This window comes from Leptinotarsa decemlineata, unplaced genomic scaffold (assembly GCF_025532065.1).
Source record: "Leptinotarsa decemlineata unplaced genomic scaffold, Ldec_3_MD MMD2_tig00026307_RagTag_RagTag, whole genome shotgun sequence".
NCBI lineage: Eukaryota > Metazoa > Arthropoda > Insecta > Coleoptera > Chrysomelidae > Leptinotarsa > Leptinotarsa decemlineata.
This window is the reverse complement of record NW_027412681.1, coordinates 11,736,725-11,749,199: the sequence shown is the minus strand read 5'-3', so window position 1 is coordinate 11,749,199 and position 12,475 is coordinate 11,736,725. Positions and strand designations below refer to the sequence as shown.

General features: G+C 37.7%; 1 protein-coding gene across 1 annotated transcript in view; it reads left to right on the top strand.

Annotated features, from left to right (window-relative positions):
- Positions 1-12,090: 12,090 nt before the first annotated feature.
- LOC111507616 (senecionine N-oxygenase) overlaps positions 12,091-12,475 on the top strand; it is a 41,070-nt gene continuing 40,685 nt past the window's right edge. The window contains exon 1 of the mRNA XM_074180982.1: positions 12,091-12,470. Within this exon, the coding sequence (XP_074037083.1) occupies positions 12,283-12,470 (188 nt within the window). The 5' untranslated portion in view covers positions 12,091-12,282. The remainder of the gene's footprint in view (positions 12,471-12,475) is intronic.

The following is a 12,475-nucleotide window of genomic DNA, read 5'->3' as shown; positions in this document are numbered from 1 at the left end:
AGCAATTTCGTGTTTTAATTTTACACTGCTTTTCATGGGAAAAAATACCTTTCAAGCAGAGGAATGATTCTGAAAGTGTTATAAAGACTCCGCTCCATCAAAAACAACAATGAAGAACGCAGTGGACGTCCAAATGAGGCGGTAACACCAGAAAACATGAAAAAAATCCACAAAATTGTTTTGAATGATCAAAAAGTGAAGTTGCGTGAGTAAGCTGAAATCATAAAGGTATCAAAAAAACCTGTTCGCTTTATATTGCATAAGAATTTGACTATGAGAAAGCTCTGTTCAAAGTGGGTGCCGCGAGAACTCACTGTTGACTACAAACTAGAACGTCTTGATGATTCTGAGCAGTATTTGGCCATGTTTAAACATAACAAGCCGGAATTTTTGCGTCGATATGCGACAATGGATGAAGCGTGAATCAATCACTTTACTCCGGAATCAAAACTATCGTCATATGGGTGGAGAGCAACTGGTCCAAAGCGCACGAAAGCACAACAATCGGCTGGAAAGTTTATGGCCTCGGTGTTTTGGGATGTGCGTGGTGTAATATTCAACGACTATCTTAAAAAAGGAAATCATCAGTGAATATTATATAGCGTTATTGGAGCGTTTGAAGGCCGAAATTGCGGAATAACGACCCCATTTGAAGAAAAAGAAAGTGGTGCTTCATCGAGAAAATGAAGAGTGTCGCAAATTGAAGAAAACGATGGCAAAATTGCATAAAATTGGCTTCGAATTGCTCATGCATATACAATATTCGCCAGATTTGGCTTCCAGCGACTACTTGCTGTTCGCAGACCGCAAAAAATGTTCACCGGTAAGAAATTTCACTCGAATGAAGTGGTTATTGCTGAAACTGAGGTCTTTTCTGAGGCAATAAATAAATCATTCTACAAAAGTGATATTAAAATGTTAGAGCGGCGCTGGAATTATTATGTGGCTCTTGATTAATGAAAACAATTTTGAACGAAAAATATGCGGTTTTTTTCTAAGGCTCAGGACTTTTCAGCCCAGGTGTTAGAATAATAATAATAATAATGTTTATTCATATTCAAATCACAAAAAGAAATAACTAAAGTAATACATACAGTTGAATAAACATTGTAGAAACCACAGAAGCATCAGATGTTGCTTGTATGTGGTGAAAGGGAGATCCAGAGAAAAAAAAATGAATATATGATAAATATCAAAGTATGAGAATGAATTATATATAAAGGGTATTTGCATATGAAAATGAAATTAAAAATGCAGTAGATAATATAAAATCACAAATATAAGTATAAATATAAAAAGTTGTCAGTTTTGACATATAATATTATTTGAATATAAAATCATACAAACATAAAACTAAATTGACAGTTAAGTATAAAATCACAATTGTAAAATACGCATACTAGTAATAATATATAAAAACGTGTTGAAATCGATATGGATGTTGTTGAAAATGGATGTGATATATATTTACAAAACGATAGCGCCCATATATACACATATATACATACATATATGAGCACATATGAATTACAGAATTGTAAGTGGACTAATATAGCAAAGTATAGTATAGTACGTATGATTTTTTTCCATCTACTCAAATAGACGTAGAAGTTCAAGTCTCTGACTTTGAAAAATATGCTCTTTCAGTTAATTTTTGAAGCGATTGATATTTGAGATAGATTTTATATTTTCAGGAATTCGGTTATAGAGTTTAGGCGCAAAGTAAGTAAATTATCTTTGTGTAACGACCCTGACCATTAGGGGTGTAGTATACTGATCTCTTTGGCGGGTGTGATACTGATGTGAAGGAAGCGATGCCGTATGTCTTTTTGTATGATATTTAGTGCTAGAGCATAAAAAATACAACTGTCGTATGTCTAACAGACGAGTTTCGATGTATAATTCATCAGAGCGATACCTACCATTTTTAGAGAATATTAATTTAAGAAAACGCCTTTGCATAATTTCAATTTGAGAAATATGACTATTCAATGCTCCTCCCCAAACTACTATTCCATAGCGGATATGACTTTCCACAAGAGAGTAGCATAAAGTTTTGAGATATTTTAGAGGTAGGAGTTCTTTGAGATTCCTAAATTTGAATAGAATGGTCCTCAATTTATTGACGCTATATTTAATATGGTGGTCCCATTTCAAATTGGTGTCTAGGATTATTCCTAGGTATTTTATTTTCTTTTCAGGAAAGATGTAGAAAGGAGTATCAGTTTTTATTGTTAATTGGTCTAACGGTAGTGCTCCAGCTGCATCACAACAGAATGGTAGGTAATGCGTTTTGTCAATATTCACCGTCAGTAGTTTCATATCCAGCCAATATTGTATATGGGAGAATTCTGATTCAACTATTATTTTCAAGGAATTCCAGTTATCTGCTTTGTGAAAGATAGCGTTGTCATCTGCGAATCCGACTATGTTTCCGTTGCCTGATGCGAAAATTCCGTTAATATATATATTAAATAGTATTGGTCCCAGCACGGAACCTTGAGGTACTCCACAGTCGATCACCTTATCACTGCTCAATATATCATCGATTCTTACTGCTTGGCTCCTTCCTGTTGAATGACTTTCAAATAATTTCAATGAGTTACCCCGTATTCCGATATCTTCTAAAGACTGAAGTATGGCTTCATCAAGCGTTTTCATGAGCGTTGAAGCGTTTTTTTTTCACTCGTACACTGTTTAGTGTAGACCTCACAATGAAGTGTCACTTCAATAACTCCTGTTAGTATTGTACAGTTCACAAAACTGCAAACAACAGCAATACCTGATTTACTAATAATAGCATTTTCGAGCGTTTTCCTACTAACTCCTATTGATTGTTGCAGTACTTTGTTTATTGCACACAAAATCGTATTATTTTTCGGAATTTCGGAAATCACGATATCTTTAAGGAATCCACTTCGAGCCTTCCTAAAATGATTAATATCTGGCACGTATCATGCACTAGATGTGGTAGATACACGCTGCATCTATTAAATAAAAATAGGTCGACTAATCACTATGAAATTATAGATTGCCGGCACGTAGTGGCTTCAGTCTTTCAAAATATGTTTCAGGGTTTTATCATGATACGGAGTCGAGAATGTTGATTGACCTTCGGGTCGAAAAATGCGCCGAATAGGTAATATTTTCATGTGAAAATGGAGAATGTACATTGCGAGCATCGCTATGGAGAAAAATATGAATACGTTGGGTTTCTGCAGGTCGTTTAAAACTTAAACTAATATAATAATGAACTATATTAGGACGAGGTGTCCAAAAGAAACGGATACATTCATTTCATCATTACTGACAATGTTTAGAGAATTAAAGAATAATCCATATTTATGAAACAGCACTAATTGACACGAAAACGTCAGTTCTCAACTGACTTTTTTCAATTAAGTGAATTATTTATCTCAGCTATTTTTTTAAGGACAAAACACAAGCACTACAGAAAAAACTTTAGGGCGGTCTCAGAGCGGTGCCTGTGCCGATGTAGCGATTCACATTGGATTTGAATCGCTGGAGATTAAATCCATTTGGAAAAACGTTCTCAGGAAGTTTATTCCACAGTTCCACGCAGTTCTCCAGTTGAAAGAGTTCTTAAACAGGGAAGTTTGAGGTGTACTGAGTTGAACCTCAAAACGATGAGCAGCCACTCTCCGCCGCGTTTCCGATATGTACCGCTCTTGGTGGAATCGAATGTGCTCAGACACTTGAACATTTCCCTGTCTGGTAAAAAACACAGAGCAGAACTCGTTTTCTTCTAATTATAACACACCCCAGATTTTTAATTTATGTATTCCGATACTCTCGCTACCTCAATTGAAAATTCGGTTTTGAATTATTATTCACCATTCACCATATGATTTGAAGTGCGCTGTTAAGGAAAACAACTGAAGATTTTTGTATGGATAGACTCTATTATAGTTTGAAAGAGTTTCATATTGATAACTTTAAATTTTTTGTTAGTATATATGCCTGTCGAAACAGGCTTTTTTAACGAGTATATACATCCATTGACATGTTTTATGAAGTCATTTATAAACTTCAACTCAATATGATACTTCATATATTCAATAGTTTTTATGGTAGGAATATGTATATTATTGTAAACTATCCCCTGAAAAAAATAACGCCGGCCGAAGCTGGTCTTCGTCAATCGACTTCATCGACGTCAATGACTTGGCCAAGGTCGCGTTCAACTCGATCGATCTAGGGGTCTCGTACCTTCGAAAGACTTTCTTGTCGGCTTCCAAGGACTTTCATTACGATATATAAACATTACCAACAGGCAGATCAGGGAAGTCTATTTGAAAGTGCGGTACGAAGTGATCTAATGAGGTAATAGACATTCAAATATCAATTGAATAGAACTGGCTGAACTTGATGAAAATCCATATCAAAACTCATTAATACAGTTCAGTTCATTATATGGGTTTATTGTATGAGAAATACTTGTCGCGGTATTTGCAAAATCGTTCATAATGAAAATCATTCGAAAAACTGTGTAAATGAGACTTAAATATTAGTCTGAAGTTTCAGTTAATGTGTTTTTGTTGTATTGTCAGTGTAGCAGCGAAATAAAGTTGAGTTTAATTGTACAGTGATTATTGTCAAACCCACAGGGACTATGCAATATTATATTCACTATTTTTCTTCTTAGCTTTGTCAATGGGTTCAACTTTTCAGAAAATAAAGCATATTTATCATTATCATTATTTTTTTCACCGAAGAGGTTATATCGGTTGTGTCTTGTTCCCAGCGTCACTAACCAATGACTACTTCTGACACCGTGAAATAAGCAATGGTCCGTGAATGACAGTTCTGCATTTTTCCAATCAAAATTTTCGCCTTATCCCGGCAAGCTTGTATAATCTCGACAGAGTGGTCTAGATAGCATATGCGGAGTTTCAAGACGAAATTACGGTATTTCATTTAGTTTTTCTCATCTTTTTGTGACATTTTTACAGTGACGGGATATTAATTATCAAATACGGTATGCTGCAGTTGATACAATTGAATATAATTCATGAATGTTGCAACAGCACTGAATGAATCACTTGTTACCGGAGTATATTAAACTATTCAGTTGCGAATAACCTAATTATGGACTGATTTCATGTTATTCATTGTGTGGAACGGAAACATTATATTATCTTACAACCCATCTTCTGCTATTTTCATTATAGGTGTAAGTGCTCATGCAGCCTTCTGGGAAAAACTATTACTCGTATAGTGCAACTATTTCACGACGAATGTTATATATGAATTTCATTAGTTCAGACTTCCATTGTCTGATATTATATTAAATGATTTGAAAAATGAATAGCTGAAATTAACAATTATATTAAGCAAAAAAACCTGAAATGAAATAATAGTGAAATAAAATTCAAGTAAAAATGAAACAATTGAACAAAAAATAAAAGTTAAGAGAATCCAAGCCAAGTTACCTCACAATGTTTCGATTGTTAGTATCCACAATCGTCTTCGGGTGATGACTGGACTAATTTCTGCGAGGTATGACTATTTATGGGTAATTCGAGTACTTTCACTTATCTCCGTTTTCCGTTTCACCAGTTTAGTGGGAGATGACCGTTTGGCCAGAGTTGACCATTTTTCTCTTGATTATGGGTTTCCATATGTTGCGTATCTCTACGCTAGCTTGGCTGAGTACATTGTTGGACAACATGTATGCGGCTTCTTTGAATTTCCTCCTAAACCAATGTTCCTCTCTGTGTAAGATGTCAGCTTGGGACCACTCGATGTTATGATGATGGGTCCAAACATGCTCTGCTATTCCTGATTTGCTGGTTTCCTGTCGCTGTGTGTGTTTCTTGTGCTCGACAATGCGAACATTCGATGGCCTCTCAGTTTCACCGATATAGGATTTTCTGCACTCACAGGGTATCCGGTAAATGCAATTCTTGGAATCGCAGTCTGCGTTTGGTGGCCTGGTTTTCGTGAGGCTGCTACGGATAGTGTTTCCGGATCTGAAGCAGGTTCTGATGTTGTACTTGGTTCCAATTCTTTTTATCCTTTCCAATAATCCTCTGATGTAGGTAAGTACAAGCTCTGGTTGTGACGGCTTCTCTTCCTTGCGAGGCTTCTGCTGTGTTTCAGCCAAAGTCTGTTTCACCAACGCTTTGGAGTAGCCATTCCGTTGAAGATCATTTTTGATGATGTGTAGTTCCTTTTCGAGACCTCCTTTCGTATTACATAACCCGAAAGCAGGTTCTAATAGAGTCTTGATGATTCCTCTTTTAGTCGATTGATGGTGGTTGGATTCGTGGTTTAGATACTATCCCATATGCGTGGGTTTTCGGTGACTGATGTTTCCCACTTAGTGTTACCAATACGTCTAAGAATGACAATTCGTTGTGGACTTCCGTCTCCATTGTGGAAGTGATGAAAGGTCTTACGCTGTTGATGTGTTACAGGAAAGCGTCTAGTTCAGTATTTTCATGGTTACATATCGAGTAGGTGTCGTCAACGTATCTCAACCAGACACGAGGTTTCTTGCGGGGTTTTTCAATGGCCATAGTTCTAGATTACTCCATATATATGTTGGCTATGACTGGTGAAAGAGGCGATCCCATTGGCAGTCCCTCATCTTGTGTAAATAATTCGTCCTTCAGTAGGAAATAACAGTTTCGAACACAGCATCCTTGTAATTCCATAATTACTTCTATAAGTAAATTCGTTCTATCTTCCAGGTCCCCATCATCGGATAGCTTTCTCTGTATGATTTGGAGTGCTTCTTCGACCAGAACGTTGGTGTAAAGGCTTTCCACATCGAATTCTTTCCACGTCGACTGATCTTTCTGGAATCTTGGCTTGGAATTTCTTTTTACTTTTCATTTTTTGTTCAATCGTTCTATTTTCACTTGTATTTTATTTCACTATTATTTCATTTCAGGTTTTTTTGCTTAATGTAATTGTTATTTTCAACTATTCATTTTTATTTCGTCTTTTTCATTAGTTCTTTCTGGGATTTCAAATCATTTTATATAATATCAGACAATGGAGGTCCGAACTAATGAAATTCAGCATGAAACATTGTCAGTTACCTTCAAATATTTCAAAATATTTCAAATTTTGAAAGTGGAAACTAAACATATTCGATCATTGAAAACATCTCAGGAAACAGGAAATTGTATCATTACTATGAAAATTGTAGTTATTGAAATTGAAGATTTCTTAGAAATTCGTGATTCGAAAAAATTCAAAGTTCTATCATTTGGGAAAGAGAAATGATGGATTTCTACTCCTCCATCTTTATCCAGAAAAATATGAGAATCTCACAAAGAGAAGAAGGAAGCAATTATTATTATTTCAAAATAAAATATTCACAAAGATGTGTGCACCATAACTCTCAAAAACGAACTGAAAGAAAAAACCCTTTCGAAACAACTACATTGAACATTGAATTACACGGAAGAAAAAATACATTCGAAACAACTGCTTTTATAAAATCATCTAGAGGAACAATTCGTTCTTACTTTTATATGAACAAGAAACGCTCTTTCCTATTCAGTTTGTACTCAAAATATTCGTTATGTAATTGAAGCAGATATTATTCACTGGATTGCTACACAATATAATATATGAAAGAGATAAAATTTCACTTACATGTAACACTGTTTTCCTCAATGGCATACATCCGATGTTTCGGAATAAGACACTATCCTTAGTGCCTCTTCAGCTCCAATCTGAAAAACATTACGAGATGAGGCACACAATTCATTCATAAAATTTCGTCTTTATGTCACGAATGGGTTTATTCTACTCATGTCATCGATAACAGTACGTAATGACATTCATTAGTGCATTTGATTCAATCCCAGCCACAGGATATTGTTCAAATTGAAAGGAGGTGGTGTTTCCGGTTTTGAAGCAAGTTCTGTTGTACTTGGACTCAATTCTTCTTATCGTTTCCGACAATCCTCTAAATTGGGAAAGGGCAAGCACTGGTTATGACGGCTTCTTTTCCTTGCGAGGCTTTTTCTGACTTTCAGCCAAAGTCTGTTCCACCATCATTTTAGCCAGGCGGTTCGACGTGGGTGCTTTGTTTACTTTCTCAATCGACCGATGTGTGAGTCGATGGTTCAAGCCGCAGGCTGAACGATCAATTTTCACTTTCAGAACTCATATTTTTTTATGAGAAATGAAGGCAAAATGCATAATAAGAGTGTTACTCACAAGTTGAATAAACCTCTACATGATTTTCATTCAAACACAATAACATTTAAATAGAAAAATAAATATTTTTAAAATGCATTACTTTTTGAGAACGTTTCTGGGTTTCTACTTCTCCATCATCAAACAAAAAAGCGTATTTCAATGGTATTCAAAATATTGCTGGTGAAGAAGTAAAAACGAATGTCTTGTCCCGACACTTCAAATCACGCCAAAATTTTTTTTCAAGTGAGTGAAATTTTACATCAATATGTTTTTCATATATTACGTTCTGTGAATGAAATATTTTTCAATTCCGTTACGAATGTTTGGAGAAGTAGGTTAGGTTGGGTCAAAAGTGAATAGGTCTAGTCTACCCTCCACCGCAACCCGCAAGGGTTTATTGTTGTTCACGTCTATTCAAACTCGACCAAATAAACCCAACTTACGAAGCCGACTAGTTTATATGGTGAGTGACCTTTCAGGTCAAATGGTGAGAGTGTGGTTTCACCAAACTCTGAAAACCTGATTCGGTCCGCAGCGGGGCAGGCACAAAGTATATATTGTACTGTTCCATCACTTTCCAAACAGAAACGACACACACTGTCTTACGACAGTCCAAGTCTCTGCATATGATTATTCAGACGGCAGTGACCTGTGAGATGGCCTGTTCATCCTACTGTAGTCCAACAACTGCTTGATTCCAAGCTTCAAAGGGCGAATGAACGCCTTGGAGTGAGCTAATCCTGGTACATTTTGCCAGAAATTTTTTAGCCATCCAGGTGTTCAATGTTTGTTTGGAAAAACCTAAGGCGTGCAAATGACAGGTTCTGGTCTGGTGAAGCTGCTTGCAGCACCCTCCTTTGCAAAAGAGTCAGTGGCCTCATTATCTTTCGGACCAGGAATCGAGACCAGAGACAATTTGTTAAGTTTTATTATTGAAGAGAGTCGTCTTGACAGTTAGCCACCAATGTAGACGTTGTTCAGTAGGAGCCAAGAGCTTCCAACGTCGCTTGCCAGTCCGAGAAAGTTTTTAATGACTTGTGTGTGAGGTCCGCTTGAAATAGAGTAGCAAAGGTACCTAGACAGGTTGATATCTCTGTCCTGGATCTGCAACTGAAAACACCAGCACCAGAGCCTGAAGGTGTCTTTGATCCATCTGTAAACCAACAACTATCTGCCCTTAATATTTCCTTCTCCCGGAGGATCCAAACCTCTCTGCTCGGGAAAAGTACTGTATAAGGCAGTTCTTAGTTGAAGTTGGAGGCATAATGTCAGAGGTCATTCCCAGAATGCTGTGACATCGTGTCAACCAGCAGTCTAGTGTACTCTGCATTAGATTGATTTGTGCAATTGGCTATGCACAAGTCTATATGCAGTCCATCTAGCATATAAACTTATCGGTTTCTTGATGAATTCGACAAGTTTATAAGGTGAGATCAGATTATTCTACCAAACTTTGAAAACCTGATTCGGTCCGCAGCAAGGCAGACACAAAGTGTATGTTTTGGTGTTTCATCATTTTCCAAACAGAGGCGACTTACTGTCTTCCGACAGTCCAACTCTCTGCATATGATGATTCAGATGACAGTGACCGGTGAGAAGGCTTGTTGAAAATCGTAGTTCATTTCTATCATAGTCCAACTACTGTTCGGTTTCAAGCTTCAAATGGTTAATGAACGCCTTGGAGTGAGCCAATCCTGGAAAATTTTGCCAAAAGTATTTGAATCTTCTTGCCATCCAGGTGTTCAATGTTTGTCTAGCAAAACCTAAAGCGGTGCCAATGGCAGATTCTGGTCCGATGAAGCTGCTTGCAGCACCCTCCTTCACAAGGGAGTCACCAGCCTCATTACTTTCCAGACCAGTGTGGCCAGAAATCTGGACAAGAGACAATTTGTTGAGTTTTCCTATTGAGGAGAGTCGTTTCTGGCAATTTGCTACCAATTTAAACGTTGTTCAGAAGGAGACATGAGCTTCCGACGCCGCTTGCCTGTCCAAGAAAGTTTTTATTGACTTGTGTGTCAGGTTGTATTCAACCAATCTCTCCGCACACAATTCAAGAGCATTGATTTCCGCTTGAAATACAGTTCCATAGATCCCTAGGCAGGTTGATGTCTCTGTCCTAGGTCTGCAACTGAAAACACCTGCACCAGAGCGTGAAGGTGTTTTTGATCCATCTGTGAACCATCAACTATCTGCTCTCAATAATTCCGTCTCCCGGAGAATCCAGTCCTCTCTATTCAGGAATAGTACTGCATAAGGCAGTTCGTAGTTGACAGTAGGAGGCATAATGTCAGAGATCATTCCCAGAATGCTGTGACATCCAGTGTCAACCAGCAGTCTAGTGTACTTTGCATTAGATAGATTTGTACAATTGGCGATGTGCATAAGCCTATATGCAGTCCATCTAGCCTATGGTGAGTGATCTTTCAGGTCAGATGACTCTATCAAACTCTAAAAACCTGATTCATTCCGCAATGGGACAGGCACAAAGTATATGTTCTACTGTTTCATTATTTTCCAAACAGAGGCGACATGCTGTCTTCCGACAGTCCGAGTCTCTGCATATGATGATTCAGAAGACAGTGACATGTGAGAAGGCCTGTTAGACATCGTAGTCCAACTGTAATTCAGAAAATATTCGGTATCAAGCTTCAAAGGTTGAATGAACACCTTGGAGTGAGCCAATCCTGGAAGATTTTGCCAGGTCTTCAAATCTTCTTGCCATCCAGGTGTTCAATGTTTGTTTGGCAAAACCTAAAACGATGCCAATGACAGGGTCTGGTCTGATGAAGCTGCTTGCATCATCCTCTTTTGCAACGGAGTCAGCAGCCTTATTGCCTTCCAGACCAGTGTCACTAGGAATCTAGACCAAGGAAATGTGTTAAGTTTTCCTATTGAGGACAGTCGTGTTGACAATTTGCTACCAATTTAGACGTTGTTCGGTAGGAGCCAAGAGCTTCCAACGCCGCTTGACTGTCCGAGAAAGTTTTTATTGACTTGTGTGTGAGGTGGGATTCTACTAATCGATCCGAACACAGTTCATTCAATATCATAGATTTTCGCTTGGAATACAGTGGCATAGGTCCCTAGGCAGGTAGATATGTATGTTCAGGGTCTGCAACTGAAAACACCAGTACCAGAGCCTGAAGGTGTTTTTGATCCATCTGTGGACCAACAACTATCTGCTCTCAATAATTCCTTCTCCCGGGGGATCCAGTCCTAGCTATTTGGGAAAGTACTGTATAAGGCAGTTCGTATTTGACAGTTGAAGGCATAATGTCAGAGGTCATTCCCACGTCTACATACAGTCCATCTAGCCTAACTGAATTGGAAAAAGTGATTTCTGTGTAATTCATTGCTTACGTTTGAAAGTAGTTGTTTCTTCCAGTATTTGAAAGAAACGTCTAAAGTCAATTTATTTCTTCATTTCTTCGAAAGTTCATCACGTTGTTTGTTTCTTGATGGAGGCGCAATAACATTCCTTTCCATTTGATTAATTTGATTTCCGGAAAGTGGAAATCAAAATATGTCATTCGAAAAATAGTGCGATACTTCCCAGTTTTTTTTTTCATTTTTTATAGACCACCTTATAACTACTTTTTCTGTATTTCAAACTTCAAAGAGTGAACTGTCGATTAGACGGTATTGCAAAAAAACATTATCGGACTTTATATTGTCGGTTATCTCCTAATGAATAAAAAAAAACAAAGAGTTTATCGCGGCTAGAAGTGACAGTATAGCACGTTATATGGTGGAAATCCCGACACAGATCAGCTGGAAAATACATGTACTTCTCTATGAGTTGATCGCAGCGCACTCCTGTCACATGATGGCGTTAGTGCGGGGAAAACCAAAGCAGAATTTCGCAATTCGCCAATTAGAGCTGGATATAAATATAGGATGCACTTTCTGCCCGACATAAGAAAATACAAAAGCAAATTGATAACATTCGCGGTAAACACATCGGAATTGTCGGATACGAGTTTCATCTCTTCCATCTAATAGTGCAAGTCAAGTTCAAAGCCTCTTTAGAAGGAGAGTGAATAAAGTTCGCAAGGACTTCCTCGTTTGTTTTTTACAACTTTCATTTTTTGCGTGGAAATGCGTGTCGCTGTGATTGGAGCCGGGGCTGCCGGTTTGGCTTCTGCCAGACATTGCAAAAGCAAAGGGTTTTCCTGTGATGTTTTTGAATTACGTCCTGAGCTCGGAGGTACTTGGGTGTATACGGATGATGTTGGAACTGACGAATATGGATTTCCTGTATATTCGGCTATGTACAAGGGGTTGAGGTAGG